A 26,366-nucleotide genomic window follows, 5' to 3' on the forward strand; every position below is an offset into this window, starting at 1 on the left:
TCCCTGGCTTACACTTTGGACGACAATTGATCGCCACTGCGGGACAGGGATGCCGGCGGAGACGGATGCCATGGTTGGAATCCTTCGATGCAAACCAGGCCTGGTTGGTACATCGACGAGAAGCAGAGATCAGTTCCCTCGCCCTGATTAGACCGGAGTCCGGTCCCTCGTAGCTCGGGCGTCACGTTTTTTGCCACGTGATGGACATTCCGCTTTTCCTCGCTAGAGGGACCGGTCAACCTCGGAGATTTTTGGCGCGTCGGTCCTTATGATCGCGCATCTTGCCTTATACCTCCACAATCCATTTAATTCCGAGCTCATCTCGGCGATCTGGCCCTTGAAACTCGACATGGACGCTGACGACGAGGCCGTCATTGCGTTGGAAATCGAATATGGCCCTCGAATGCCGGATAAGTTGTCCATTTCGACATTTACAACGATAGAGCAGGCCCTCGCCGCCTACCAGCTACTTATACCGCAAGAACGCGCCATATCGACAGAATTTTGGACCGAATTCTCAGCAAAATGGATGCTATGGGGTCTGAAGGCGTGCATGGCGATATTCCTTGCGTCTGGAGGTGGGATTGTGCCGCGAGAGTTCCAGCTCAGAGCGACAATGGCGGTGTGCTCGGGATTCGACGCCCTCATCGACGTTGGGACTGGATACGGCAAAACATTTTGTATGGTAGGTTGATGAATCTTCGTCGAGTAGGCACAATACAATGTCGAACGGGCTAATACCAGCCCCCCGGATCTCTTGGAGCAATGGAGCGATCTTATCTTCCAGCGAACGCTTTCCTCCCCGAATTCCATGGCGCTCGGGCTCGTCTGGAACCTGCGCAAGCGTCCTGGGGCGACAGGGTTAAATTAACGACTTAAATCGATACTATAGTTACATACCTCGAAGTTTTGGACGCTTCTGGAGCTGGAGAGTGTCTTCCAGGTTGGTCCTGGCCCCCAGCTTCGCGTTCATACCCAGGCAAGCCCCCCCGAGCTTCCTCCAGCTGTCCAGCTCGGTCCTCTGCGGATTCGACGGTTTTTGATCGCAAAACATGCCTTCGTATACGTCCTGAAGGCTCCCCAAGGCTGGTAGATGTGTCTGGTGCGCCTGGGGTTTCACATGCAGGCAGGTCTTCCCGAACTCCTGCTGCAAGAGGGGTTGTCGCTTTCGAGGCCATTTTTCTGGATTTATTCTTCCCTTTCACCCCACATCCCTTTTTCTTTCCCTTCGTACGGCCCATGAGACGAGATTGTAGCAAAAAGATTGGAAGCAATAAGTTGTTATTGAGGGTAGAAATGTGAATTACAGCGGATGTGGTGGTAGATCGAAGAAAAATAAGGACCGACGCGCCAAAAATCTCCGAGGTTGACCGGACTGCCTATCTTCGATAGGCGTCACGTCCGTCACCTGACAAAAAACGTGACAGTCCGGATTCCGGACTACGCCCTGATCTTCGCGCTAAAACACAGCGGCGACTGAATCAGTTGACTGGGGGAACTGGCAGGGTGACTTTGGCCGTCAAAACGAAAACGCAGGAGGACAGCTGAGTCCAGGAGCTACAGCGTCAGTTTAACCTTCGCCGACTGTAAAGGGATGAACTATGAGTGATGGAGCCTACAAGCGTAACAGTCGTTAGTGCCGTTCCGATGCAAATCATAATGAAACGAAAGACGAAATAAATAGCAGCGACGTTGACATGAGCCTCAGACTCGCCTTTAACTCTCCATCCGCAACCTAGCCAACGACGCTCCACGCAATCGGGAGACAACGTTGCCCGCAGAAACATAGGGCGGGATCCTTAACCCAGAGGGCTATGGACGGGTTGTGTGCCTTTACCAGGATTTTCATCACTGGCTCATACGCGCTAACCGAAGAAAAAATAATGAAGGAACTCACCATTGTTCATCTGAGTGCCTTCTTGCGAAGATAGAACCAGAAACAGGGTATAAAGAAAACCAATTGTCATTGCAGGTTCGACTAAACAGAAGAAAAGGGGACTGTAGGCCTCTCCAGGTGATCCTGCGTCCTAGTCCCTCGACCAGAGGGAGGAACAATCAGCAAAGATTGTTTTTGAGAGATCTAAGATTTCCTCTCCGACATTTGTCTGGACCGTCCATCCAGTGAAAAAGGTGTCCACAGAGGGACGTAGGACAGGACAGTAATTTGGATGCCGTTGGGTGAGAAAAAGGGAAAAAAACGCGCACAGGGTGCTCTTATAGTTCCGCTTTTCGGCATTTGCCCGAAGTTTGGTCTCCGCTGGAAAGAAATTTCCCTGTTCCGAGAACGCGGCAATTGACGTCTACAGCGCCAGCGTCAAAAAAGTCTCCCCGGTTTTCGTCGTAGCCAACGACGAGCCAACCCTAAACTCAATGGCTGCGGTTGCCACCAGGCAGCTCTCAAAGACCCCTGTGGGTGTCCTCCCCCCTGCATCACCCTTCGCCGAACTCCTACGACGGTCGCGGTTTGCCAGCTATGACCCCGAAATCAAGCAAACATACTCTGCACCCCCAGCCTACGCGCACCGAGGCAACTGGGGTTTGAAAAGACCCATCTCCCAACGACGGAAGGACGCGTACATCACGCTCAAGTCGTACGAAGACCACGCGCAGTACATCGAATGGAACAACGCGGAGGGAAGCGTACGGTTCGTGAAGCGGTTCGAGCAGCTGAACATGAAGCCTGAAGTCGGCGCGACGTGGGAGAAGAACTTGGGTCCTATCCAGGACAGCCTGTGGCTTACAGACTCGGAGTTTGACCAGGCGTCGGACAGCGAGTATCGGTATCACACTGAGGAGAAGCCGGTGGAGGAAGCGGAAGAGAAGGATGTTTTGTTGGAGGACTTGGGCAAGAAGGGCAAAGGTGGTTATGGTGCCGACGCGACCTACCCAACTCGGGCACCCCTTGTCGAGCAGAAGACCAAGCCCTGGAACTACCGTCAACCCAACCTGGAAGCCATGACCAACGCCGAATTCGAGCGATACCTCGAGAAACTGCGCGAACTCCGCCCAGCCTTCCTCGCTGAATTGCGTACGCAGCTTCGCGAAAAGGAGAAGAGGGGTGAGACGACCGGCACGCTTCTTCGCCCTGACATGAGCGACTTGCAGTTAGCCGCAGCCAACATCATGTCTTCCGACCACCGTGCTTTCCTCAACAACTTCTGGGAGGAGGAGTATGCCCGACGCGATACCGAGCCTGCCGCTGCAGACCCTGCCAACGGCGAAGCCCTTCCCCGCGACTTTGTTCAGCACAAGATCAAACCCCAGCCTCACCGCTTTGGCGGACTCATCTACTCTCACCCCTCCCTCCTCGATACCTTCTACAGCACCGCACCCAAACCCGCATTCGTCCTGCAAGTACAAAACAGCGGCAAATTCACTGGCCAAGGAACCCAACAGGTCAGCTTTGCAGGCGTCGTCGCTGATCTCCAGGGCCCCGGTGAGAGGCCTCTCTTCGCAAGGGGCACTGGACCCAGGCAAGACGCGCTTGATAGGAGCGTTGTTAATGTCCGACTCTCGTCGTTCATTCTCGACAAGGCACCCTCGGTGGTTGGAAAGCACCAGGAAGGTCTTGACGGGGTGCACGTCAAGGCGGCGGTGGTCCCTGACAGACCACTCGCTCAGAGGTCTTGGCCCAATACCAGCAAGCCAGGCACCTATGGCTATTCCGCGATTGTCCAGAAGGGAGCGGTGACTCTTGATGGATATGGGAAGCCGGGTAGGAAGCAGCCCACGGCTGCTTCTGTAGCCAGCCTGAAGAAGTTGGTAAAGGCCAATGTACCCAAGCGTTCGTAGTTTTACCAGCGGTTCCCGTTCACGCAGTATATTATCAGTTTAGACGGTACCTCGTAATTTCATATATCTTAATCGCAGCAACCTGGAGTGACTGAGCAACGCAAACTATCATTCGAACCAGCTAGATCAGAGGATAATAGATCTCCTTTATGCAGCAGGGTAGATGAGCGAGTCGAGAGCTTTCTTGAGGTCTCCGCCATTTTCTAGCAATACACGTTCCGCCTGTGCTTTCGGGATATCGAATTCATGAACCTACGATATGTTCAGAAACAGGAGACAGAAAGCATTCAGTATGGGATACATACGATAACCTCGACATCAGCTTTCGAGAGTGATGCCAGTCCAGGATCTCGGGGTGTTTTTGCAGGCGGGTTTTCCAAGAACCCACCGGGTCGGAAGGCGTCTTCTAGCTTGTTTTTGGAGTAGGCGAAGCCGTCTGCGTACTATACGCCCATCATCGCGGGAATACGCGTTCATCGTCGTCGATGGACGAGCAAGATTTCAATAACGACCATGGGGGAAAAGTAGGAGAAGGAGCACGAGATGAGCGTTCTTGTTTCGGTGATTGCAAAGGGTGATAACGAACGTACGTTGACGATGACTTCTGCCTCTGGTGGGCCGTTTATACGCGACATTTTGGTGATTTGAGGAACTCGAGGTGGAGGGTGGGGAAGAAGAGGGAAGAGCTTGGCAATGCCCCGGTTCCGACAAATAGACGCCCAGATCAGCTGGGATCGATTCTAACCCTGTGAGACCATGCTCGATACACTATCTGCACACTCTACGTCGTTTCTGGTTATTTTATTCTGACAAATGTCAGAATCGATTTTCCCTCATACTATGTAGATGCCAATGGGAGATCGTGTGGCCCCTCGTAGATCAGACCTATGTTTCTCCAAAAATAAAACATTGACAGTATCCACAGCCTTTCCGTACTCGTCCTGCATTTCCACATACCCTTCCAATGCAGTCACCAGCGGTAGCGGTGTAAAGAAGTCGCTGACGATTTCTGAGTCGAAGACGGGTGCGTCGCTTAGTAAGCTTATGAGCGGGTGTACAAGCTGATTCGCTTCTTTCTCCTCAACCTCGACCATGGATACTTTTGACAATTTCCAGTACGACAATGGCTCGTCGTACGGCGGCATGAGCGTCGTCGATGACACGTCGTCTGTATACACCGCCAACACTCAAGATAATGTCTCGGTCGACTTATCCAATCTCTCCCTATCCGAATACAACCCAAGCTCGTCAGGAAACGGACACGCGGGTCATAGCCATGTTTCCCCCAAGAACCAACAGGGAACCGGCCTAGATGAAGATTTTGACGCAGTATTAGATGATCTCAAAGACGAGGCTGAGGTTGATCTCCCTCCTCATGCTTGCAGGTATGTTATTCATTCTTGTGCTTTTAACGCCACCACAACCACGCGGATTCAGAGGCTGATATTTGGATTACAGCTATTGCGGCATTCACTCGCCTGCATCGGTCGTCAAATGCCTGATTTGCTCCAAGTGGTTCTGCAACTCACGTGGAAACACATCTGCCTCCCACATCGTCAACCATCTTGTTCGCGCGAAGCACAAGGAGGTCATTTTGCACGCTGAAAGTCCACTTGGCGAAACTACGCCCGAGTGCTACAACTGTGGAAGCAAGAATGTCTTCATGTTGGGTTTCATCCCCGCTAAAAGCGACACCGTCGTTGTACTTTTGTGCAGGTGAGGGTTTCGGGGTTTGATTTACAGCTCAAGTGACATTTGCTGACATCTGGAATGGATTAGACAACCCTGTGCCGCCATTTCCAAAGATATTTCGTGGAATGCATCGCTTTGGGCGCCTTTGATTGACGATAGATCATTCCTCTCTTGGCTCGTTAAGCCGCCCAGTGAACAAGAGCAGCTCCGTTCTCGCCAAATTTCGTTCAATCAGATCAACCGCCTCGAGGATCTCTGGAGGGAGAACGCAAACGCTACCCTTGAAGATCTCGAAAAGCCTGGCGTGGACGATGAACCCCAGCCCATCTTGTTGCGCTACGAGGATGCGTACCAGTACCAAAACATCTTTGGCCCCCTCGTCAAAATCGAAGCTGACTATGACAAGAAATTGAAGGAGAGCCAGACGCAGACGGATATCACGGTTAGATGGGATTTGGGTTTGAACCAGAAGCGTGTCGCTTGGTTCTGTTTGCCCAAGCTGGAGAGTGGAGAGGTTAGGTTGGCTGTTGGGGATGAATTGAGACTGAGGTATCAAGGCGAGCTTCACAAGGCTTGGGAAGGTGTCGGCCACGTCATTAAGATCCCTAACAGTAGGTGGTCCCCGGTTCCCCTTGGTTATTGCAGAGCTAACATTTTTTTTTGTAGACGTTTCTGACGAAATCGGTCTCGAATTGAGAAGATCCGATGGCGTGCCTTCCGAGTGCACCCACAACTTTGCAGCCGACTTTGTTTGGAAGTCGACCAGTTTCGACAGGATGCAGTTGGCAATGAAAACCTTTGCTGTTGACGAAAAGAGTGTCAGCGGTTATATCTACCACAAGCTCCTCGGTCATGAAGTCGAAGCCCAGTCTCTTCGTACCCAGATGCCCAAGCGGTTCTCGGCGCCTGGGCTTCCCGAGCTCAACCATTCGCAAATGTATGCGGTCAAGAGCGTCTTGCAGAAACCTCTCAGCCTTATCCAAGGACCCCCTGGCACGGGTAAAACTGTGACCTCCGCCTCGATTGTCTATCATCTCGCCAAAATGAACCCGGGTCAGGTCCTCGTTTGCGCCCCCTCCAACGTTGCTGTCGACCAGCTTACCGAGAAGATCCACGCTACTGGTCTCAAAGTTGTCCGTCTGACCGCCAAATCTCGTGAAGCTCTCGACTCGAGTGTCAACTTCCTGACTCTCCACCAACAAGTCGCCAACAGCACCACCCACATCGAGTTGCAAAAGTTGATTCAGTTGAAGAACGAACAGGGAGAATTGAGCAGCAATGATGAGAGGAAGTATAAGACGTTGATCCGCCAGTGCGAGAAGGAGATTCTGGGAGCTGCTGATGTTATTTGCTGCACTTGTGTTGGAGCCGGTGACCCGAGGTTGAGCAAATTGAGGTTCAGGACCGTGCTTATTGACGAGGCTACTCAGGCTGCCGAACCTGGTGAGTTTTCAGTCATTCCAATTCGCGATCGATTGTTGTTGACACGTTTCTAGAATGTATGATCCCGCTCGTCCTTGGGTGCAAGCAAGTCGTTATGGTCGGTGACCACCAGCAGCTCGGACCTGTCATCATGAACAAGAAAGCTGCCCGTGCTGGCCTTACCCAATCTCTCTTCGAGCGACTTGTTTTGCTTGGCAACCGACCCATTCGTTTGCAGGTCCAGTATCGCATGCATCCCTGCTTGTCCGAGTTCCCCTCCAACATGTTCTACGAGGGCTCGCTCCAGAACGGCGTCACTGCTCCTGAACGATTGAGGAAGAATGTGGATTTCCCTTGGCCCGTTCCCGATACTCCCATGTTCTTCTACCAAAACCTTGGTCAGGAAGAGATTTCGAGCAGTGGAACTTCGTTCTTGAATCGGTATGTTATATCGCATTTTCTGACACGGTTCAATGCTGACCCTCTGCATGAAGAACTGAAGCCTCCAACGTCGAGAAGATCGTCACCAAATTCTTCAAGAGTGGCGTTGTCCCCAATCAAATTGGTGTCGTCACTCCCTACGAAGGCCAACGCTCCTACATCGTCAACTACATGCAGTTCAATGGCTCACTCAAGAAAGACCTGTACAAGGAGATTGAAGTCGCTAGTGTTGACGCGTTCCAGGGCCGAGAGAAGGACTATATTATTCTGAGCTGTGTGAGGAGTAACGAGCATCAGGGTATCGGGTTCTTGAACGACCCGAGACGTTTGAATGTCGCTCTCACCCGAGCCAAGTATGGTGTGGTTATTTTGGGCAACCCCAAGGTTTTGAGCAAGGTATGTTCCACGTTTCCATTTGGAGTTCCGATGAGGTGAGACTGACAATGTTGCTGTAGCATCCCTTGTGGCATTACCTTCTCACCCACTATAAGGAATCGAATGTCCTTGTCGAAGGCCCGTTGAATAACCTGCAGCCCAGCATGATTCAGTTTAGCAAGCCCCGCCGTTCGCTGGTCAAGTCGATGGAACAGTTCCGCCGCCACGAGACCGTTGCCAGGGACTACTTGCCTTCCAACTCTGGCATGCCTGTCGATCGTGCGTATATCTTCCTTTCTTCCAGCTTTCCTGAGTCGTTGACGTCTTGTTACAGCCATGAGCCGTCGCTCTGGTACCCCTTCCCGCTTCGATGCCAGCTTCTACCGCACTCACGATGCCATGGGATACATTCCATCCGACGTCCAATCGCTTCGTTCCCAAGCCACCTACTCCTCGGGTCTCCCCATGTTCGGCGCTCCTGGACCATTCAGCGCTGGCATTCCCCGCGGTGTCAACGGCGGTAAACGAAGCACTTACAGCTACGCCTCTTCCATCGTCTCTCAAGACGCCGGACCCAGCGTTACGGATAACAGCAGTGTTGTTGGTGGCGGAAGTGTCCACAGCAGCAACCTTGCCTATTCTCAAAGCGATAGGTTGAGGAGGAGAGGATCGTTTGGCAGCTCGAGCGTCACTGGCCAGAGCGATTTGGGAAGCATGATCGGATACGACTACAAGAGTCAGGATGATGGAGGGGACATGGATGATATGAAGAGCCAGTACACAGGTACACAAAGCGGAGTTACAGTCTTCTAGCAGGATTGGCGACGCTTTCGTCCCGAGCGACACAGGCGACGACGATGATGACGACTGAACTGGAAACCCCCGACTTGAACTCGATCTTCTTGTGAGGAAGGGGCTTTGAGGTACTTCCTTCCGATCCGTTACGGAACTGGAGGGATGCCTTGGGCCGTCATACTTTTCCTCTGCGACATACACCCCTCCGTCACGTCTTTGGCCCGGAGGAAGACATGTGATGGCGGGGGTGGGGAGCAGGTCGCTTTGGTGCTTGTGCAGCAGCGTGATGTTCTTCATCATGATTGCTGCTTGGGCCTATCCCTATCTCTTTGCCCCCGTCTACACCAATCACTCATGCGCCCGTTGAACCGACCGACTACTTCACCGTCCCCACCAAAATCCGATCCGACTATTGCCAGTCCCATTGAAAGCTTGAACCCAATGGCTACGAAAGCAATGTGTTTAGCGTAGCTAATCTCTTGTTGTGTTGTCAGCCTTGGTGACTCACCCTTGACCATTCACAGTGTCTGACCTATACCTGCTCACGTCTTACTGCGACCGGAGATTGCTTTTGCTCGGCGTGTTGCATGGGGTCGGATGTAGTAGTACTGGGGTGTTTCGACTTGACTGCGCGGTTGTGTATAGGGCTTTATATGTAAATGAACATTGCGTGTTTACTGAGATGTCGACCGCCACGAAGTGGGTCAAGCCGGGGACGGTCAATCAAGACGAGTCCCATCTTCTGCTTGAGCTGTGGCACTGGATGTTGTACGACGGACCCTACTAGGACGGCAAAACTATTGAAGTTTCAAAATTCGTATGGACCAACCGTTCTGCCTGCATCAGGCCCTTCGTGGCACACGATATCAATTTGTTTCCGGTCCCCGTTCGCTGTCAATGTTGCAATGTCGCAGTCTATGAGACTAACAGTCGTCTTGCTTGCTCGTTGCAAAGGACAGTGAGATGATATCGGTGGTATGCCGGTGATTTCAGTTTCCCTCATTGACTTTAGCGATTGCAATCAAGTGTTCCGGGAGGATAGGAACGACGGCGGCCATGTGCCGGTGTCACCAAGCGCTCGCCAAGTGGGCATCATCATCCCATCAAAATTGGGTGATCCATTCGATGTCCTGTCCATTTTCTTTTCCCCCTTTTTGTGTTCTTGCTTTCCTTGGTTTCTAAGTCTTTTCTTGGGGCGTTTTTGTCATTTTCTAGGGTTTCTTCCTCTATCTATCCTACCCACCTTTGATTTCCTAGTCCAACTTGTTTCTTTATTCAAGAAGGACAAGTCTGTGATTAGACTTTGCTTGGGCCTTTTTCCGCCCGATCTTCCCTTGTCTCATCTTATACCAGCCGCGCCCCTTCCTCTCCATTTCATTCCCTGTTTTTTACGTTTCTTGCTTGCAGACGAGGACGAGCAGAGCTTGACGTCTCGCTGCTACTTTAACCTGGTAGAAGCGAAGAGAACCCACAACGACGACGACCGCGACCCGGCATCCAGCCCAAGGGGATATTGTACGGCCCATCTTTTCTGACGACGACGACGAGGGGCTACCACCACCACAGACGACAGCCCTCTGACGCTCAGTAGACGACTTTACGAGCAATTCCGGATCTACCTCGCTTGTGTCGACAATCACCTGTTTCCAGCTAAATTACTCGCAGCACTGCCAACGTACAGTCACCGGTACCGACAAGCCCCCCAAAACTCACCATCCCACACGATACGAGAACAATGTCTGACGAGTCCGCTGCTTCATCGTCAAAGAGCGATATCGCGTTCCCCAAATCCGCACCACTCACGCTGGAGATCCCGTCGAGCAGCGACTCGGCGACGTCTTCGGTCCAATCATCACAAACGTCGTCGCCGACCGGCATCTTAGAATCTTCTACGACGTCCACAACGACCACCGGGGCTCATACGACACCAGGCGCATCGACGTCTTCGCTGTCGATTCAACGCAGCCAGACGGGCTTGAATGTAAAGTTCGCCCCGCTGCCAGAGCTTGCGCCTCGTAAACGGAGGTCCACGGCGCCTTTGGGTATGGCTGCTCGGGCTCAGTTGGTTCGGCGGCGGAGGCAGAACCACAACTACTATGATCCAGACCCTGGTCCTCACTATGGAGCCAACCAAAATCCCATGTGGACAGAGGAGGAACTGGCGGAGGCGAGAGCCAGGCAGGTAGCTGCCGCGATGGAGAAGGAGAGGCAGAGGAGGGAACAAAAGGCGAATGCCCAGGACGACGACGAAGATCCGTTCATGGTCTTTGGCCGTCTGGTAAAGGGTGCGAGCAAGCAGATCTGGAAAAAGGTGGCCAAGAAGGAGAGCAAGAAGGATATTGGGGAGAAGGATAGGGAAGGAGATGAAAAGGATGGGGAGGGAAAGGAGAAGAGTAGCGAGGATAGCGGTGAGGTGAAACGCTCTGGAGATGGGAGTGCACCTCCTACACCCATTGCTCTCCAACAGAGCGACTCTCTTGGTGACCAAGGTCGACCGCCACGCCTACGATCGATCCTCAACAACTCGACACCGCACGTCACCGACGAGCCGGAAGAGGAAGGGCGGGTATGGGAAGAGGAGATTGGGCAGGAGTTCTTGCTCAGTATTGGGCAGACAGAGGCTATGATCGAGAGTCGGACGCAGGCACCAAAGAAGAAGAAGAGCGGGGCACTGAAGCAGTCCAAATCGCAGCCACAATTGCCCACGGACAAGGACCTCCCACCACGCGTCGACTTTTTGAATGGAATTGTCACCAACGGCGTCACTGGCCACGAATCCCAGCCCAACCTCCCTTCGACGCTCACCGGCACGCTGTCGACCTCACCTTCACCTCCTTTACCCCCGTTGCCAACTCTGCCTACTGATGACACTCAAGTCCCAGAAGGCAAGAGTTCGGACTCATGATGACGGAAATGCACCAAACGCCCAAAGCGTGAAATGAAACCCGGCATGCGAGGAGTTCCCTCCAACGCCCAAACGCCCCTGAACCGACGACGCACCTCTCCACAATATCTACGCTCCTTAATCTGATAACCAGTCTCTCAATATCCAAGATCAAATTGCTGCCAGTCTCTGCATCCCCAGAATGCCTTCCCCGCTCCTTCTCTATTAATACCCTTCTGGTTGTGGAATCTTCCTATCCAAGTCCCTCCTTCAATTCTCTTCGTCTACCAGTTTTGCTTGCCAAGTTACCCTGCATCTTTGTGCTCTTACCTGTCTGTTGGCCAAAGGATACCGTTTCCTTTTCTCCATTGGGCTTTGCCCGTTTCCCCTTTCTCCTTCCTCCCGTTTTTGCTTGAGCTTTTCCCGTAACTATAATGACAGCTCATTGCGCGCACGGCGTCGCGTCCATCCTTTTCTTATCTATAGGTATTTATTGACGACCCCTCGTACATTATAATTCCCTCCCTCACTCGCCCAACTACACAAGTCCCTTGTATGCTTTCCAAGTTCTTCTGTGCATGTCGTGTGGCAGGCTCTTTCGTCCTTTCTTCTCTCTTCTCTCTGGATCTGGTATTACTCGGTATCTTACATATACTAATGGAACATCTCGGTTGGTGAATTCAAACACTCATTTCTGAAGTCTATACGCCCGAGCGGTTCTGCGACTGTCAGAGATCTTGTTGGAGCCATTGAATCAGGCCTTCGGTGACGAGCGCTAAATTCAGATGTGAAGGGAAGAGCAAAGGGCGATCTATTTTACCGTCGAGTGGCTTCGAGGACTGAAGTCGGTCTGCCGATACGTAAATCCAGCAGCAAGAATAGACGTTAGGTGGATTTTGCTGACGTGGAGCCTTCGCTGGAAATGAACGTGAGGACGTACTCGGAAAAAAAGAGACTCCAATTTGCCCGTTCGGATAGCCTTTAAAATTGAATTCAAGATGTCGACTACAAATGCACTTTGGATTGTATTGTCTACTGCTTTTGTCGACCTTGGGCTACAGCTGCTACTATTAGACCTTCTTCACTATCGTTCGGACCAATACAAGGTTATGAATAAGACAAGGGGAGGAAGAAGAGTGTGCGGGCATAGAGGAAAGCAAAAAGACGAGCCATAGGCTCTAGGAGCAGGCAAAGGGAGACATAGAAAGCGTCATATGGTGCGGCATAGATCAAGGGAGTGGACCAAGCAAATGGAAACAGACCTAAAAAACGAGGAGATAAAACATAGATCGCTAACAGTGAAAACAAGATGCACCGAGTCAAAAAAACGAGAGATAGTAGAGGTCATATGATACCTTATCAGATTCATGAACATATGTCAAGAATGTCAAAACCGTCGCCTGTTCATGTCACCAGTCAGCCCTAGGCGACAGACCAATCGTCACTTCACCCAACGCGTCCAACACACCCCATCGCGCCACAAATCCCCGTAGGTGAGCATATCACCCCCTGGGCAAAGAACCAGGGCCAAAGTGGCAAGATGGACGGAGAGAACGTGCGTAGAGTGTTCGTGGCTTGGATGTGCCATCGCGTCATTGTACCCTCCGTTCCACGGTATCCCCACAAAGTACCACCCTATAGGAAGCCCTCCGAAAATGGAGGTCGGAAACATGGTTTGGTGGAGGGCAGATGTAAGATTTGTGAGAGGCGGAATTGTCGCAATTGCCAAGTTGAGAAGGATTGTGCGACGGGGATTAGTAGCTTGAGTGACTGGAACAGGTAAACGACGCCCGTAATCACGGCAGGCCCCACGGCGTTCTCGTGGCCTCGTCAGCCTGCACGAGCTTACGAGGAGAGTAGCGATCTGTGGTCCTCTTCTTTGCCTGGACGTCATGGATCATGTGTGTGCTGAAAAGCACTAGAGCCCACGGTCCGTCCAGACCCGTAATGAAATGGCGAACTGGGAGAGGAAGGTCTCGAAGTAACGTATCGCACTAGCAAGATCCGGAACTTGAAGAAAGAGAGTAGGGGGTGGCGATAGTGAAGCTGGTCATCGGAAGCGTCATTAAGCCTTAAACCTTGAAGGCTGGAAAGCTGGAGTGGTATTAGACGGGAGCGATACTGTATTTGGAATGGCTGTCGTCGACGTCGGACGAGGTCGAATGAAAGGGACGGCAAATGTGATTGTGATAATGCAAGAAAATGTGGATGAGATGCATATAAATGGTCGTAGCGAGAATAGTTCGTCGAAATGAATTGGTTGTCGAAGAAGATAAAACACTGAAAAGGGAATGAGATGATACAGGGAGGCCATAGTAGCCCTTTTGTTACTTCCGAGCGTTCGTTTCGTTTTTATTGCTTTCTTTCTTCAATGGTGGTGCCTCGCATTGAGAGGGCGTTGGGATTCACCGACGGAGTGTCGGCGCTGGAGCTTTCGGCCACTGGGCATGGTCGCACCCTTCGCGGACGATGGGGACGAGGGCTTTTGGCCCCCGAGACCGAAGATCCGGCTGAAGAAAGGCTTCTTCGCAGATCCTTGCGAATAGGGAGAAGCTACCTTTGTGGTAGAACTAGCGGTGTCGACCGACCTCTCGGGACTGTGGGCCTGCATCCTTCGTTAACGTTTGATTCGAAGCTTCTATGAATAGCGGCTTACCAGAACGTGTACTTTCTGGCCGTCCATGTAGTACGTATTCTCGCTCCCGTCGCTTTCTGCAGAACCTGACGAGTGGACGGGATTGACTGGCCTCCTGCCCCGTCCATAGCCGGTCGACATATGACGCTCCCTTCCTCGGCCGATTCGCTCCTCTCCATGGTATGGCTGCGGGTACATCCCTGGGTGCTGTGGTGCGTATCCCACACCAACAACAGGGGGCGCCGAATGACTGTAAATCATGCCATCTGGTCCGACACGGGGAGGGTGGTGGAAGGCACTTGGGTCAGGGTACCGTTGTTGGCCCGCCGGGTAGGTACTAGCCGAAACGTGTCTCGAGTGGTGCGCCTGCGGCCCAGGATGAACCCAGGGTGAATAGGCCTGCGTTCCGGTTGCGAGAGTTGGAAGCCTAGGTCGAGAGTGAGCTCCAGTTGGAATCTCCTCGCGCGGCGGGGTAGTTTGCGGGCGAGGAATTGATTTGCCGTGAGTGTGACTTTGGCGGGAGCTTGAGGTGGACGAAGAGTTGTTGATGGGACGCGACGGCAATACGCGAATCTCTTCTGGGGTGGGCGGCGGCGGTGTATCACGGCTCCGAGGTGACAGCGGAGAGCTCGAGTTAGAACTCGAATGGTGCACTCTGTGCCGTCTGTCCGAGCGAGAGTGATAGTCCGAGGCTGGGTGAGGAATGGGAACGTCGCCTCGGCCGTCGTTGTAGCGCAAAACCATCTGAGGCGGTAATGAATGCGTGCTGACAGCGGGTGAAGGAGGCACGTTCATTCCCTCGATTGGTGTTGGCGGGTACGAGGGGGAGTACACTGCTTCGGGAGAATAGTTGTTGACCCAGTGAGCTGTGCGCTCTCTCGCCGACATGAATTCAGGGAGCCTATGAGGGGGGATCGCGTATTCGGTCATCAGAAAGGTTGTCGAAAGCCTAATGTAACGCGATGAAGTTGCTGACTGAGGGAGAGCGTCCAGGGTAAAGGGAAAGGGACCAGACGGGAGGCGCTTGCTTTATAGCCAGTTGCCTGGGAGAAGAAGTCGCACTCGGTTGGGATTGACGTTCCAAGCACGCGAGTCTAGGTGGCAGAATCTCAGATCCCCAACTCGGGCTTTATCAGGGGTATCCCACAGATAATCGCATACCTTTCCGGATGGGATCAGAACGTGCCCCGCCTCGAGGCAAGAATACGCCAAAGTCACAACCTCCCTTCGCCGAGAGTCCATGGCACGGGCCGATTCTAGGCAGAGAGTGAATGCCCTGGACCCATGTCTTGATTGGTTGTTGACCCCTTCCTTTATCAATTAGTGAATCCAAAGTTCTCCCTTCGTAGGAGATAATTAGCCTTTGAAGGACACAAGAGGAAGCTGCCAACCAAATCACCAAGTTTCTTTTCCAAGTCGCTTCCAAAAGCTGGCTTAGCTCATCCAATTTTCGGCGCAAGCCGCATATCCCACAAACCACCTCCGGCCCCGAAGATCTAAGCGCTCGACCATACAGCCTGCAAACTGAATCCCTTAGCAGTTAAATGGGTCTGAGGACGTTCAAACCCTGAACTTACTTACGTCTAGTGATAGTAACAGCTATTATGGCCTGATAGATGGAAGAATTTTGCAATTGGACGGTCATGATGATTCCCGAGTGCGCCAAATCGCTGGCTCGTCGAGGAAGCGATATCCTCGCACGCTCCGCCTATTTCCTTCATTGAACGTCTCTTCTCCAAACTCGTTTCTCTTGGGAGCTGGAATCCTCTGGACAAACCATGTATGGTTCATGCCATAAGCGACCTTCATGGCCTTGCGAATGACCTCGTGGTTCCCTATGGCCGATGAAGAAGGTCAGATTGGATTAAAACGACCGAAATTAAAAGCACAGCACAGGAGACAATAGCCAACTCCTACCTTTTACGATTGCCTTCTGAGCTGTTTACCAGCAGGGCCATGGACGTTGAACAGCAAGTTGAAGGAATAACTCTTGAAATCGTGAAGATATCATCATGAGCAAGAGCCGGGAGGAGCGCAGTGACAGGCTTACCAGTTGAAGGTCCTCGCACCTTTCGCGGGTAAATTTAGCACCAACGTTTGAAGCTTTTACTAGTTCCCGCCAGATGCTCGGGCTTTCCATCTGCTCTACCGAGTGGGTAGGTCACGGAATGAGGGGGAATTACGAGACTCGTCCGGCAGTCTGGTCAGCTTGGCACGTCTGCAACTCACGAAAACAGCTAAGGAACTCGTCGTGCAACCATGACCAATACGGGTTTCTAAGGAAAGGCCTGGTAGAATCCAGGATTTCGAAGAGGAGGCTAAAGGGTGTACACCTTCTTGTTATGACCTTCGAAAGCAACGTTGTCGGCCATCCTTGTGTCGTTAAATGAGCTGCCGTAAACGCAGGGTAGATGCGAATAGTCTGTTAAACGTCGAGAACGTTTCCACCCAGACAAGCGCGCGGCAGTTTGCCATTTCACATAACCGAGACGGAAAGACAAGAACGCCAGTGCATGTATGGGCTCGGGAATCTGCGAGACAGTGGGGCACGAGAGTCAATGAGCTCCAAAGCTTCTGGAGATACGAAGAGATCGCATGTTGGTTTGTCAGGTGATAAGAGACAGCATGAATTGAGCTGCTGTGGTCGAAATGAGAACAGGGGTGGAGATAGCGATGTCTACGTGACCCACTTTGTATGCGAATAGAGTCTGGAAACCCGATATATCATTGTGTGCAGCATGGATTGATGTAAGCCTAGTAACTGTTCATTTCAGTGGGCAATGTGACATATGAGTTGATACGGTTCAACATACGTGAGCTCCTGTCTCCTCGGTCCTAGCAAGTGTCTGAATCCGACGCCGCCGCCGTTTGTGGCAGGTAGAAGTGAAAAGGTTAATCCAACGGACTCATGGTGATACCGACGAGGAAACCACCGGATACGAGTCAGCAGCGATCCGTAAAATGACTTGGTGAAATCCAAGCAGCCCGAATTGTCAATGTGGATTAAGGTGGAGTTTAAAGAGCATTCAAATCGGGTGAAAGACCAGCAGAACTGCCTTGTGCCGCACTGTTAACCTAGACTGGCTTGGGTATCGATGTCGACTGCCAAAGAACATTGGCAAGCATCGTTTGGCCATGGTCGTCCGAGTCCTACCTGTTTCAAGGTCGGCGAAGAGAGGTGATCCGGCGACGCGGACGTGTGCGTTGTTTGCATTCTTTTGCATTGCCCTTTGGATCAAACAGAAGCATAGCCACCATCCACTCTCATTAGCCTGAGTACACTGGCTCTTCCTTCGTACTTTCCGTTCTTTGAATTTCTTCCTTTTCCCTTCTATAATCATGGCCACCGAACCGCTTCCAGCCACAGTTAGAGAAATTCTATCAGATTCAACGAACATTCGTGCTCGATATCCCAGCCATCTAGCGCACCAATGGCGACGCTCACAGATCCAATCTCCTTCCAACTCCAACTTCATAGCCCGTCTTCTGCCGCGAAGCAGAACAACAGTAAACCAAGACACGGCAGCAGCCTGTCTCTATCGCATCTACACATTCTTCGTACTTCACGACACTGTTGCTTTTCGCAACGAACTCGAATATTTTTGCCGCTCGCACCCAGAGTGGGCGGTCTCCTCTCTCCCTGACCCAAGCGCCAGTGACGATGGCCCTGGGTCCAGCGACCCCTCTAACGATGAACAAGTGCGCTACACCATCCTTGCGGTCCTCACTCGACTCATGTGCGACGCTTTCAATCGTCGCATCGACCTGGGATTACCGAGAGATGCGCCTGCGATCATAGAGGACTTCGAAGAGCTGCAGGCGCGTCCGAAGGTTCATGAATCGCCTCCAGAATGGGCAACACAAGTCCAACCTCTTCATGAGAAAGTCTTTATTCCCAACAGCGAGGGCAAAGTACTGGGAGAGGATGATGAAGATGTTAACAAAGAGTTCAAGGACATGAATATCATTGTTCAGATGCCCCATATCCATTTCATATAGCGGACCTCCAAGGCAAGCCTGCTTGGTTTCTCGGTAATTGCAGTACTTATCAGTACTTGGATGAATAGGAGATAATAGATTTTTTTTTTGCTGTCGATATACAACAGGCTCTACCTCGTGGATAAGCTCAGATCCGAGTGGGTATCGTGGATGACCATGATTCCAAGGCGCTTAAACAGAGCCCCTATTCGACTTGGCTGAGTTTGAACTTTGAATCTCATCAGACAGGCGGCACAAGCTGGAGCATCACTGCCACAGTCCCACAACGCCCACGAAGTATATGAACGGGAAACTCACAATGGGCCTTGGGTAGGGACCACCGACAACACTGAACCGGGTAACGACGCCAATACCTGCTGTCAATGGATGCTATTCTGAATCGACGACCTCCAACTACCTGGGAACAATTTGCGTCGTCTCCTCTGCTCTTCCTCGCTCGACTGCTTCACACTCGCCTTCCACCCTCGCAGCCCGAATGTCTTGACAAAATCCGCGTTGTCTGTATCTCAGACACCCACAACTCTCACCACCTGCAGCCATCTCTACCAGATGGCGACATCCTTATCCACGCTGGGGACCTGACCAACTCTGGAACAAAACAGGAACTCGACGACGTCTTAGCGTGGCTCGAATCTCAACCTCATCCTCACAAATTCTTCATAGCAGGAAACCACGATACCTGCCTTGCCGATCCAGACATTTCGCAACACATCTCGTCGACGTACCCTAGCCTCGCTTACCTCCAGGAGGCATCCGCCCTCATCACGATACGTGGCCGCAGCTTACGCGTATATGGCAGTCCCTACACGCCCAAACACGGGTCCTGGCAGTTCCAGTACCCTCGTGTTCCTCCAAACCTTTATTCTCCTTCTGAGAATCCCCGATCCGAGGCCACCAACATCTGGTCTCGTGTCCCTCCCCTCACCGACATTTTGGTCACTCATGGCCCTCCGTTTGGACACCTGGACCTCGGCAAGATGGGTTGTTATTCCCTCTTAGCAACTTTATGGCGTGTTAGGCCCAAATTGCACGTCTTTGGACACATCCATGCCGGGAGAGGCATCGAATGTGTCCGTTGGGATGCGGCGAACGCCGCTTACGAAGAAATCTGTGCTAGGAGAGTGGGATGGATTGGTTTGCTTCGATTGGCTTGGTGGAAGGCGATTAGGTGGTTCAGGAGATGGTCTTCCGGGGATGACGTAGTGACCGTTATGGTCAATGCTGCCTCAGTTGGGGGTCTCAAGAATGAGCACAGAAAGGGGGCTTTCGCAATCGACATATAGGTTTGCTATTTCGTCCATACTTTGGTCACTACTTGTACACTAACTATTCCTTTCACAGTGTCCCATGTATCGCGATTCATCCATTGATGACACCATCCTTGCCCGTCTTCTTCTTGTACTCCGCCGCCAGCTGATCCACTAACTTGTCGTTTGGAACCGTAAACTTGAAATCTTGAGCCCACTTTTTGATTTCGGATTTCTTGACAGCAGCCCCTTTGCGCTTCTGGATAAGTTGGACCAAATAGCCAACAGCATCGCTCATGTCGTATGGCCGAGCTCCTGTCTTCGAAAGACGGTCCAGCTTCGTACCCAGGGCATAGCGCCATGGCGCAGCATAGACTGTTAAGCCGGCTGCCTGGAAGACAACATCGTTCTGCTGCACCGCTTCGTCGTACAGCTGTTGGATGGTACCTTCCTAATCAGCGCGAACGAAGAGTTTACAGTCAGCCACTGTAATCCCACGTCTCGGAAAGCACGCCTACCTCGATGAACACCGCCGTGTGGTTGTTCAACCAGTGGTCTCCAAGCTTCAAGGAAGAGGCCGCCGTATTCGCAGCGACGATCACCTGGGACACATCTTCGTGCTTCGTCTTGGTTCGATAAAAGAAATCCACGTCCCCAGTCGACGCACGGGTGCGGAGAAGAAGTGTATTGACAGCTCCCCCGACGGCGATGATGGTGATATTGCGCTTTTTGGCGTTCAGAGCGGAAGCTACGTTGTTGAGGCCCGCCCGGATTTGGTCCGCTGACATTTGGACCTCGGGAGGTCCATCAGGGCGAGTGACGAGGTCTCTGAGAGAGACAGGATCGTCGGCAGAGAGGCAGTTGCCCATTGTGAGTGCAAAAAGTGCTTTGAGGGGGTGGGAGAGCCACTGCTCTATACGATCTGCGATTTATAGAGGGAAGGCTGAAGAAGTGCCCCATTATCGGCAACTGCGTGTGAAGGACTATAGCTAAGTTGGTCGTCGATGATATGTTCCATACAAATGAATCTATATGTGCACGGTGCTCTGACGGGCCATTGGTGCTTCTGTTCTATGTCAGCGGACATGGAAGGCGGGCTCTGGGCCCCAACGGCCCTCAAGAACCCCGAGAAGAGCGACTTTGGATCCTGGATGAGGCTGCAGAAGGTTTAATCAACTCTACCAAGTGCACAGAAGCCAGGAATGCCTTAGCAAACGTCAATGTACTTGCATCTGAGAAACGAAGGCCAAAGATCTCGTCTAGCGAACGTCTGCGGGCGCTTGTTATGCCAGGCGCTGGAGCACGTCCTAACACCCAGATCCAGCTTTGAGGGGTTGGACCAATTGGCCCAAGCATTTCACGATAGCATTCAGCCCTGTTTGACGTTAACTAAGCTTCCCTTGGACCATGCCACCAATGCCACTGCTACGTGAGACCTCGGCTCTTGTGGCATTAGTATTGGAGGGCAACGATCGACCATGACCCACGCTCACAGTGTCGGAGAACGCCTACCCTGACGCCTTGTAAGATTTACCTTCTTATACTTCTCCCAGCCTGACTATCTCGACGCAACGACGACTATGGCTTGGCACCTTCAAGTCAAAACCAAATCGGACGACGATATCCACCCACGAATCCAACCTCGCCAAGTCTCCACGTATTCAAGTTTATCAGGTGCTCTCCGATGCTCAAATAGACTACCTAATACCCAGTATCGCATCCCGCAAGACATCTATTGGCCACAGTTGCCCCACGAGATTGACCTCGCTCAACGCCGCCCCATCCGCGCGCACATCAATTTCGACTATGTCGGGTCCCAAGGCAAAGGCATCCCCGTAATGGACCTCGTCAACACCAACATCCGGACACTCTCCCAGCTCATGGCGCGCGGAGAGGACATGGTTTTCGCTCGTGGCACACGCGACGACAGGGGAATTCGGTTCATGATTCGGTGGCCTGGTTATTCTCACCTCGCATATGACGGGTTTTGGTCAGTTCGGAGTCGCAATGGGAAGGGCTGGTCTGGCAAAAAGGGTGGCCGAGGCGGTCCATAAGCATGTTGAAATGCTTTCTCGCACGGGAGGAGGACACGACGAACGGTGGGATGTAGCTAAAACCACGAGATGGGGTCCCGCGAACTTGATTGTGCTTCGCGTTTGTAACGTTGCAGACAACGTATGGCAAGCCGATTTAGTTACCAAACCTGTAACTCTGTACCGGATCTAGTCTAAGGGAGGCTGTATTATAACTTCTCCCCCGCAAGCAGCCGTTTAACCCACCGCGCAACTGGAGCGAGGGGTTGGTCTGACAATTTCATCGCCTGCATTTAAGTACTACAAGCTTCGCTTGCCCGTGCCTTCGGCACAGGGGCGGTGGTTAGGGTCGGGCTTCGCCCTCCACTGACAGGAATGGCGGGGAAATAATTGCTGTGTACTCGCTGGCGCCCGCCTGCGGCGGGCTTTCGCTCGTACACGGGCCTGTGGGGATTTTGCGGCGCGTGAGGATTCCGAAAAGGGAGGTTTATTGCTGACATAATTATTACATAACATTACTTTGTCAGCATTTCCGGTGTGCTTTCATGTATAGGAAGCGTAGCCTCAGGCTGTGCGTCGTGGGGCAGCATTGCTGACCGCTACTTTATAGAAACTTTGGGCTGCTGTGGAACATCATACGCGCAGTGGCGAAGATTGCAGTGTGGACGTATGTCGCAGTACGGTAGCCCTCGTGAAAGGCACCGAGGCGAGAGGCACGAGAGAAAGTAATGTATAGAGGATCATCCCAGTACTGGACGATACCACTTGGGTAGCGTGAAGCTAAAGCCGTGCTGACGGTGGCGGCAAGGATTGCGAAGGAAGTCGACAGCTGCATCTGGAATCAATCGACTCGGAGAGAAAGACCCGTCTGTCGATGGAGGGTAGACGTCCCCCATAGCCATGTTTATGCGGAAGCCCGGATATCAATTCGACACCAACTACCAGAGAACCATGGTCATCGAGCCATACAGAGCAGACCAATCGAAGCGCCAAGTGTCAGAGTTTATTTGGGGTAGAATAGGCTAGACTGGAACCTTGAATATCCACAAATAAAACCCCGTCTTCAACTGACAGCTTTATGGCTGCAGTGTTCTGACTTTAAAGTCAGTTTCCTGTGGTCTGGATGTCCGGAGAATGTGGTACAGAGGGTCTTAAGAAGTGGTCGCCATCGTCGTGAAAGACAAAGTTGCGAATGGCACCTGCGCACATAAGGTCAGATGCCAAGCCAATGATCGGAGGCAGATTGATGCTGCAATCGGAGTTTTGATTTGATCGCCCTCTTCGTCTTGGACTTTCACCATCACACCAGGCGTCGCTGCTAATCTCCAAGTTCTCGGCCAGTCTGACCCACAAGTAACGAACAAGAACTTGAAAGAAGCTGGGAGAACTGTATATCTACGAATACTACGACTGCAACGTTTATACGACTCAAGACAAGCCACAATTCTCAAAACCCATTAAGGTCCTCGTAAAGCTCTAGGAAAAAGATGGTTCAGGGATCCAAAGTAGACGGTATGGTCCTATAGCATAGCTAGCACTCTTTCAACTGTCTCTGAATGCTGCATGGTCACAGGCCCTTCCCAAGCCGAAACCCTCCTCCGCGTAACCTCAGGAATCGCCGCAGAACTCATCAAAGCCCACGACGCCGGCGAGTCCGTCTCCCTCAACATCCTCCGCGCCAAAATCAGCAAAAAGTTCGGATACGGAGGTGTACCCCGTCTCGTTGACATCATCAGTGCTATCCCAGATGACTACAAGAAAGCGCTGTTGCCTAAACTGAAGGCGAGGCCTATCAGGACTGCCAGTGGAGTGAGTGGTTTTCGTTTACTTTTGGTTTGGGTGCTGGGATATAGGTAGCTAACGAATTGTGCGGTACTAGATTGCGGTTGTAGCTGTGATGTGCAAACCCCATCGGTGTCCGCATATTGCAATGACGGGGAATATCTGTGTGTAAGTTGGACCTATTCGTTTTCCATGAGCAGCCTTTAGCGAGTAACCTTTGACAGATATTGTCCTGGAGGACCCGATTCAGACTTCGATTACAGTACACAAAGTTATACCGGGTACGAACCAACGAGCATGCGAGCTATTCGTGCTCGATACGATCCTTATGAGCAAACGCGAGGGCGAGTGGAGCAGTTGAAGAGCCTGGGACACAGTGTCGATAAGGTGAGATCCAACGTCGTGGTATCTGGGAAAGCAAACTCATGCAGTGGCGACACAGGTCGAGTTCATTGTCATGGGAGGCACCTTTATGAGTATGCCAGAAGACTACCGTGAAAAGTTCATTGCCCAATTGCACAATGCATTGTCCGGGTATACCGGAACTAATGTCGATGAAGCTGTCAGGTAAAAAGCATCCTCTTGACTGGTCTCCAGCCCAGCTCACACCACCCTGCAGGTTTTCAGAGCAAAGTAAATCAAAAGCTATCGGTATTACAATCGAAACCCGCCCCGATTACTGTCTACGGCCCCATCTCAGGTGCGTTTTCCTTCCCAGATTACCACCCATTCACTCCTCACCTCCCCCCAGCCAGATGCTCCGCTACGGCTGCACCCGTCTCGAAATAGGCGTCCAATCCGTCTACGAAGACGTGGCCCGCGACACCAACCGGGGCCACACCGTCCGCGCCGTCTCCGAATGCTTCCACCTCGCCAAAGACGCTGGTTTCAAAGTCGTCGCCCACATGATGCCTGACCTCCCCAACGTTGGTATCGAGCGCGATCTTGAACAGTTCAAAGAGTATTTTGAGAATCCAGCGTTTAGAAGCGATGGATTGAAGCTTTATCCGACGTTGGTTATTAGAGGAACGGGGTTGTACGAGTTGTGGAGGACGGGGAGATATAAGAACTATACGCCAAATGTTCTGGTGGATGTGGTGGCGAGGATTTTGGCGTTGGTGCCCCCGTGGACTAGGGTTTATCGTGTGCAGAGGTGAGGTCGATCCATGGCTGCCAGGGTTCAAATGCTAATCATTGCGTGCAGAGATATCCCATTGCCATTGGTAACAAGTGGATGCGACAACTCTGGAAACTTGCGTGAACTCGCTCTTAACCGAATGAAAGACTTTGGAGCCGTGTGTCGAGACGTACGGTTCCGCGAAGTCGGTGTACGCCCCTTTTCCCTCTTTATCTTCTTCAGGATTCTCACTGATTTCACCCCAGATCCACGAAATCCACCACAAAGTCCGACCAGAATCCGTGGAACTCCTCCGACGAGACTACACGGCCAATGGGGGTTGGGAGACTTTCCTGTCCTATGAAGATCCCGAGAAGGATATCTTGATCGGCTTGCTGCGGTTGCGAAAGTGCTCGGATGAGGGTACGTTTAGGCCGGAGTTGGTGAAGACCGAGCAGGGTAGCTGCAGTATTGTGCGGGAGTTGCATGTGTACGGAACTGCTGTTCCTGTACATGGAAGGGACCCAACGAAATTCCAGCATCAGGTGAGTTTGGTCTTCATTCGAAGGAAGACAAACAGGCTAAAGGTATTTTTAGGGCTTTGGAACGCTGTTGATGGAAGAGGCTGAGCGGATAGCGAGGGAGGAACACGGAAGCATCAAGCTGGCTGTTATCTCTGGTGTCGGAACGAGAGATTATTACAGGAAGCTTGGGTATGAGCTCGACGGACCCTACATGAGCAAGATGCTCATCTAGTTCCGCCGGCTTCCTGACGCACTTGTAGTCTGTATTATATTCTTACATTTGTAATTTTACACGACCGCAGCCCACTACCCATCCCCCATGACCAAAGTATGAAAATTGGGAAACACCAGCTCTTCCTCCACCGTCTTCCGTATCACATCCTGAATGAACCTCTCCACTCTCGTCACATTCTTCAGCACATGTTTGTCCGCCTGACCAATTTCGCTCTCGATGAAGATTGAGGGTAGCAGCCTCTGGCCTATGGGTAGCGGTTTCTGTGGTCTCCCGGAATTGGGTGGAGAGTCTTCGTCCAGGTCTGGCGGGGTGATGGCCGTATCGTTGAGTGTGTCAGGGTCGACCTCGCGTTTAGGTCTGTCGCCTGCTGGACCGTACGGATCCAGGTCGTCGAGGATACATACATGCACTCTCCTCCGTTGTCCTTCGTATGCTACCGCTAGCTCCCCATTGAAAACCAAACCCGTAACAGACAGTTTGATAGGCAGCGACATGAACATGGGTGAAGGGTAGTTGATCAACAGCGAAGTCGTAATCGTGATTCGTAAATTCGAGTGCCAGTTTACCTGGAGATGGAGTTGGAGATTGGGGTGGTTGTTTTCCTGCTGGGGTTGTTGTTGTTGCGGTTGCTGGGAAGGAAAAACGGGTTGGTTGAGGAAGGACGAGTCGGGATCCAAGGCTGAGGACGAGCGGTATGCAGCGGTGGGAGTGCGACCTAAAGGAGGGGTATGAACCACAGGAAAGGGCGTTGAAGGCGAGGGACTACGCAATATCGGACCTCCGTGAGCGAGAGCTGGGCTGCCGCCGCTCCCTTGGTGATGGAACAACGCCCCGTGGCCAGTCCACATGTCCAACCCAACTGGCATCGTCATCCCCATACTGTGCCCCAGCGAGCTGAACGTGTCCGTCGGCGAGCTCCTCAGCGGCGGATGCCTCAGGTGCATCGGTAGATGACTCCCATTCCCGCCGTGCCCACCGCCCTCGGTGTAATACTCCCTCGCAGCCGCCCGCCGAGGCACCCACTCGTACCCATCATCGTCCTCTCCACCATGCGCATCAAGCTGACCCTCAGTCACCTTGACCGGAGAAGTAGACGAGTCGTCTTCATCGTCCTCGAGAAAATCACGATAGATATCGCGCAGGTCGACGAGCTCTACGTCAGGTGAGGCAGAGCCGAATTCGAGGGAAGTGACTTCGACGGGGCCTATGAATGAGGGGCGTTGGGCATTACTTAGTTGGCGGTTGAGAACGTCGACGAGGTAATTGGCGAGAGAAGAGTCGAGTTTGGCCCATTCGAGGTCGATGGACATGATGGTAACAGGCAATCAAGGCGCGTTAAATAGGGGCTTGCAAATCAAAGTGGCTTCTTTCACATGGAATCCCTTCAAAATCG

The 26,366-nt window shown here is 52.2% G+C and overlaps 13 protein-coding genes across 13 annotated transcripts; 8 read left to right on the top strand and 5 right to left on the bottom strand.

The window, feature by feature from the left end:
• Window positions 1-49: 49 nt before the first annotated feature.
• On the top strand, window positions 50-1,093 carry CC1G_01064 (hypothetical protein; the record flags this gene model as incomplete). Its single annotated transcript, XM_001832950.2, has 4 exons — window positions 50-103; window positions 227-685; window positions 745-861; window positions 893-1,093. The coding sequence occupies 4 exons, from the start codon at window positions 50-52 to the stop codon at window positions 1,091-1,093; spliced, it is 831 nt and encodes a 276-aa protein (XP_001833002.2).
• A 1,244-nt stretch (window positions 1,094-2,337) lies between these two features.
• Window positions 2,338-3,792, top strand: CC1G_01065 (hypothetical protein; the record flags this gene model as incomplete). Its single annotated transcript, XM_001832951.2, has 1 exon — window positions 2,338-3,792. The coding sequence occupies exon 1, from the start codon at window positions 2,371-2,373 to the stop codon at window positions 3,790-3,792; it is 1,422 nt and encodes a 473-aa protein (XP_001833003.1). The 5' UTR covers window positions 2,338-2,370.
• Window positions 3,793-3,939: 147 nt separating this feature from the next.
• Window positions 3,940-4,427, bottom strand: CC1G_01066 (hypothetical protein; the record flags this gene model as incomplete). The annotated part of the gene is made up of 3 exons (XM_001832952.1): window positions 3,940-4,044; window positions 4,098-4,235; window positions 4,383-4,427. The coding sequence occupies 3 exons, from the start codon at window positions 4,425-4,427 to the stop codon at window positions 3,940-3,942; spliced, it is 288 nt and encodes a 95-aa protein (XP_001833004.1).
• Window positions 4,428-4,884: 457 nt separating this feature from the next.
• On the top strand, window positions 4,885-8,535 carry CC1G_01067 (ATP dependent helicase; the record flags this gene model as incomplete). The annotated part of the gene is made up of 8 exons (XM_001832953.1): window positions 4,885-5,177; window positions 5,251-5,508; window positions 5,572-6,095; window positions 6,151-6,927; window positions 6,981-7,347; window positions 7,401-7,743; window positions 7,803-8,001; window positions 8,057-8,535. The coding sequence occupies 8 exons, from the start codon at window positions 4,885-4,887 to the stop codon at window positions 8,533-8,535; spliced, it is 3,240 nt and encodes a 1,079-aa protein (XP_001833005.1).
• Window positions 8,536-10,243: 1,708 nt separating this feature from the next.
• Window positions 10,244-11,828, top strand: CC1G_01068 (hypothetical protein). The gene has a single exon (XM_001832954.2). The coding sequence runs from the start codon at window positions 10,253-10,255 to the stop codon at window positions 11,420-11,422; it is 1,170 nt and encodes a 389-aa protein (XP_001833006.1). The 5' UTR covers window positions 10,244-10,252; the 3' UTR covers window positions 11,423-11,828.
• Window positions 11,829-12,455: 627 nt separating this feature from the next.
• On the bottom strand, window positions 12,456-13,553 carry CC1G_13862 (hypothetical protein). Its single transcript, XM_002911781.1, has one exon. The coding sequence runs from the start codon at window positions 13,293-13,295 to the stop codon at window positions 12,843-12,845; it is 453 nt and encodes a 150-aa protein (XP_002911827.1). The 5' UTR covers window positions 13,296-13,553; the 3' UTR covers window positions 12,456-12,842.
• A 216-nt stretch (window positions 13,554-13,769) lies between these two features.
• On the bottom strand, window positions 13,770-14,966 carry CC1G_01069 (hypothetical protein; the record flags this gene model as incomplete). The annotated part of the gene is made up of 2 exons (XM_001832955.2): window positions 13,770-14,006; window positions 14,058-14,966. 2 exons carry the CDS (start codon window positions 14,964-14,966, stop codon window positions 13,770-13,772), a joined length of 1,146 nt encoding a protein of 381 aa, XP_001833007.2.
• Window positions 14,967-17,375: 2,409 nt separating this feature from the next.
• Window positions 17,376-18,035, top strand: CC1G_13863 (hypothetical protein; the record flags this gene model as incomplete). Its single annotated transcript, XM_002911782.1, has 1 exon — window positions 17,376-18,035. One exon carries the CDS (start codon window positions 17,376-17,378, stop codon window positions 18,033-18,035), a length of 660 nt encoding a protein of 219 aa, XP_002911828.1.
• A 362-nt stretch (window positions 18,036-18,397) lies between these two features.
• CC1G_01070 (metallophosphoesterase domain-containing protein 1) lies at window positions 18,398-19,318 on the top strand (the record flags this gene model as incomplete). Its single annotated transcript, XM_001832956.1, has 1 exon — window positions 18,398-19,318. The coding sequence occupies one exon, from the start codon at window positions 18,398-18,400 to the stop codon at window positions 19,316-19,318; it is 921 nt and encodes a 306-aa protein (XP_001833008.1).
• On the bottom strand, window positions 19,306-20,151 carry CC1G_01071 (hypothetical protein; the record flags this gene model as incomplete). Its single annotated transcript, XM_001832957.2, has 2 exons — window positions 19,306-19,733; window positions 19,801-20,151. 2 exons carry the CDS (start codon window positions 20,149-20,151, stop codon window positions 19,395-19,397), a joined length of 690 nt encoding a protein of 229 aa, XP_001833009.1. The 3' UTR covers window positions 19,306-19,394.
• Window positions 20,152-20,862: 711 nt separating this feature from the next.
• CC1G_01072 (hypothetical protein) lies at window positions 20,863-21,336 on the top strand (the record flags this gene model as incomplete). Its single annotated transcript, XM_001832958.1, has 1 exon — window positions 20,863-21,336. The coding sequence occupies one exon, from the start codon at window positions 20,863-20,865 to the stop codon at window positions 21,334-21,336; it is 474 nt and encodes a 157-aa protein (XP_001833010.1).
• Window positions 21,337-22,610: 1,274 nt separating this feature from the next.
• CC1G_01073 (histone acetyltransferase) lies at window positions 22,611-24,970 on the top strand (the record flags this gene model as incomplete). The annotated part of the gene is made up of 10 exons (XM_001832959.2): window positions 22,611-22,827; window positions 22,889-23,124; window positions 23,195-23,265; window positions 23,322-23,484; window positions 23,540-23,664; window positions 23,717-23,797; window positions 23,849-24,250; window positions 24,302-24,425; window positions 24,481-24,759; window positions 24,812-24,970. Exons 1-10 carry the CDS (start codon window positions 22,803-22,805, stop codon window positions 24,968-24,970), a joined length of 1,665 nt encoding a protein of 554 aa, XP_001833011.1. The 5' UTR covers window positions 22,611-22,802.
• Window positions 24,971-25,044: 74 nt separating this feature from the next.
• On the bottom strand, window positions 25,045-26,283 carry CC1G_01074 (mitochondrial inheritance component mdm12; the record flags this gene model as incomplete). The annotated part of the gene is made up of 1 exon (XM_001832960.2): window positions 25,045-26,283. One exon carries the CDS (start codon window positions 26,281-26,283, stop codon window positions 25,045-25,047), a length of 1,239 nt encoding a protein of 412 aa, XP_001833012.2.
• Between the last annotated feature and the right edge of the window lie 83 nt (window positions 26,284-26,366).

Source organism: Coprinopsis cinerea, assembly GCF_000182895.1.
Source record: "Coprinopsis cinerea okayama7#130 chromosome 2 map unlocalized cont3.2, whole genome shotgun sequence".
Classification (NCBI taxonomy): Eukaryota; Fungi; Basidiomycota; class Agaricomycetes; order Agaricales; family Psathyrellaceae; genus Coprinopsis; species Coprinopsis cinerea.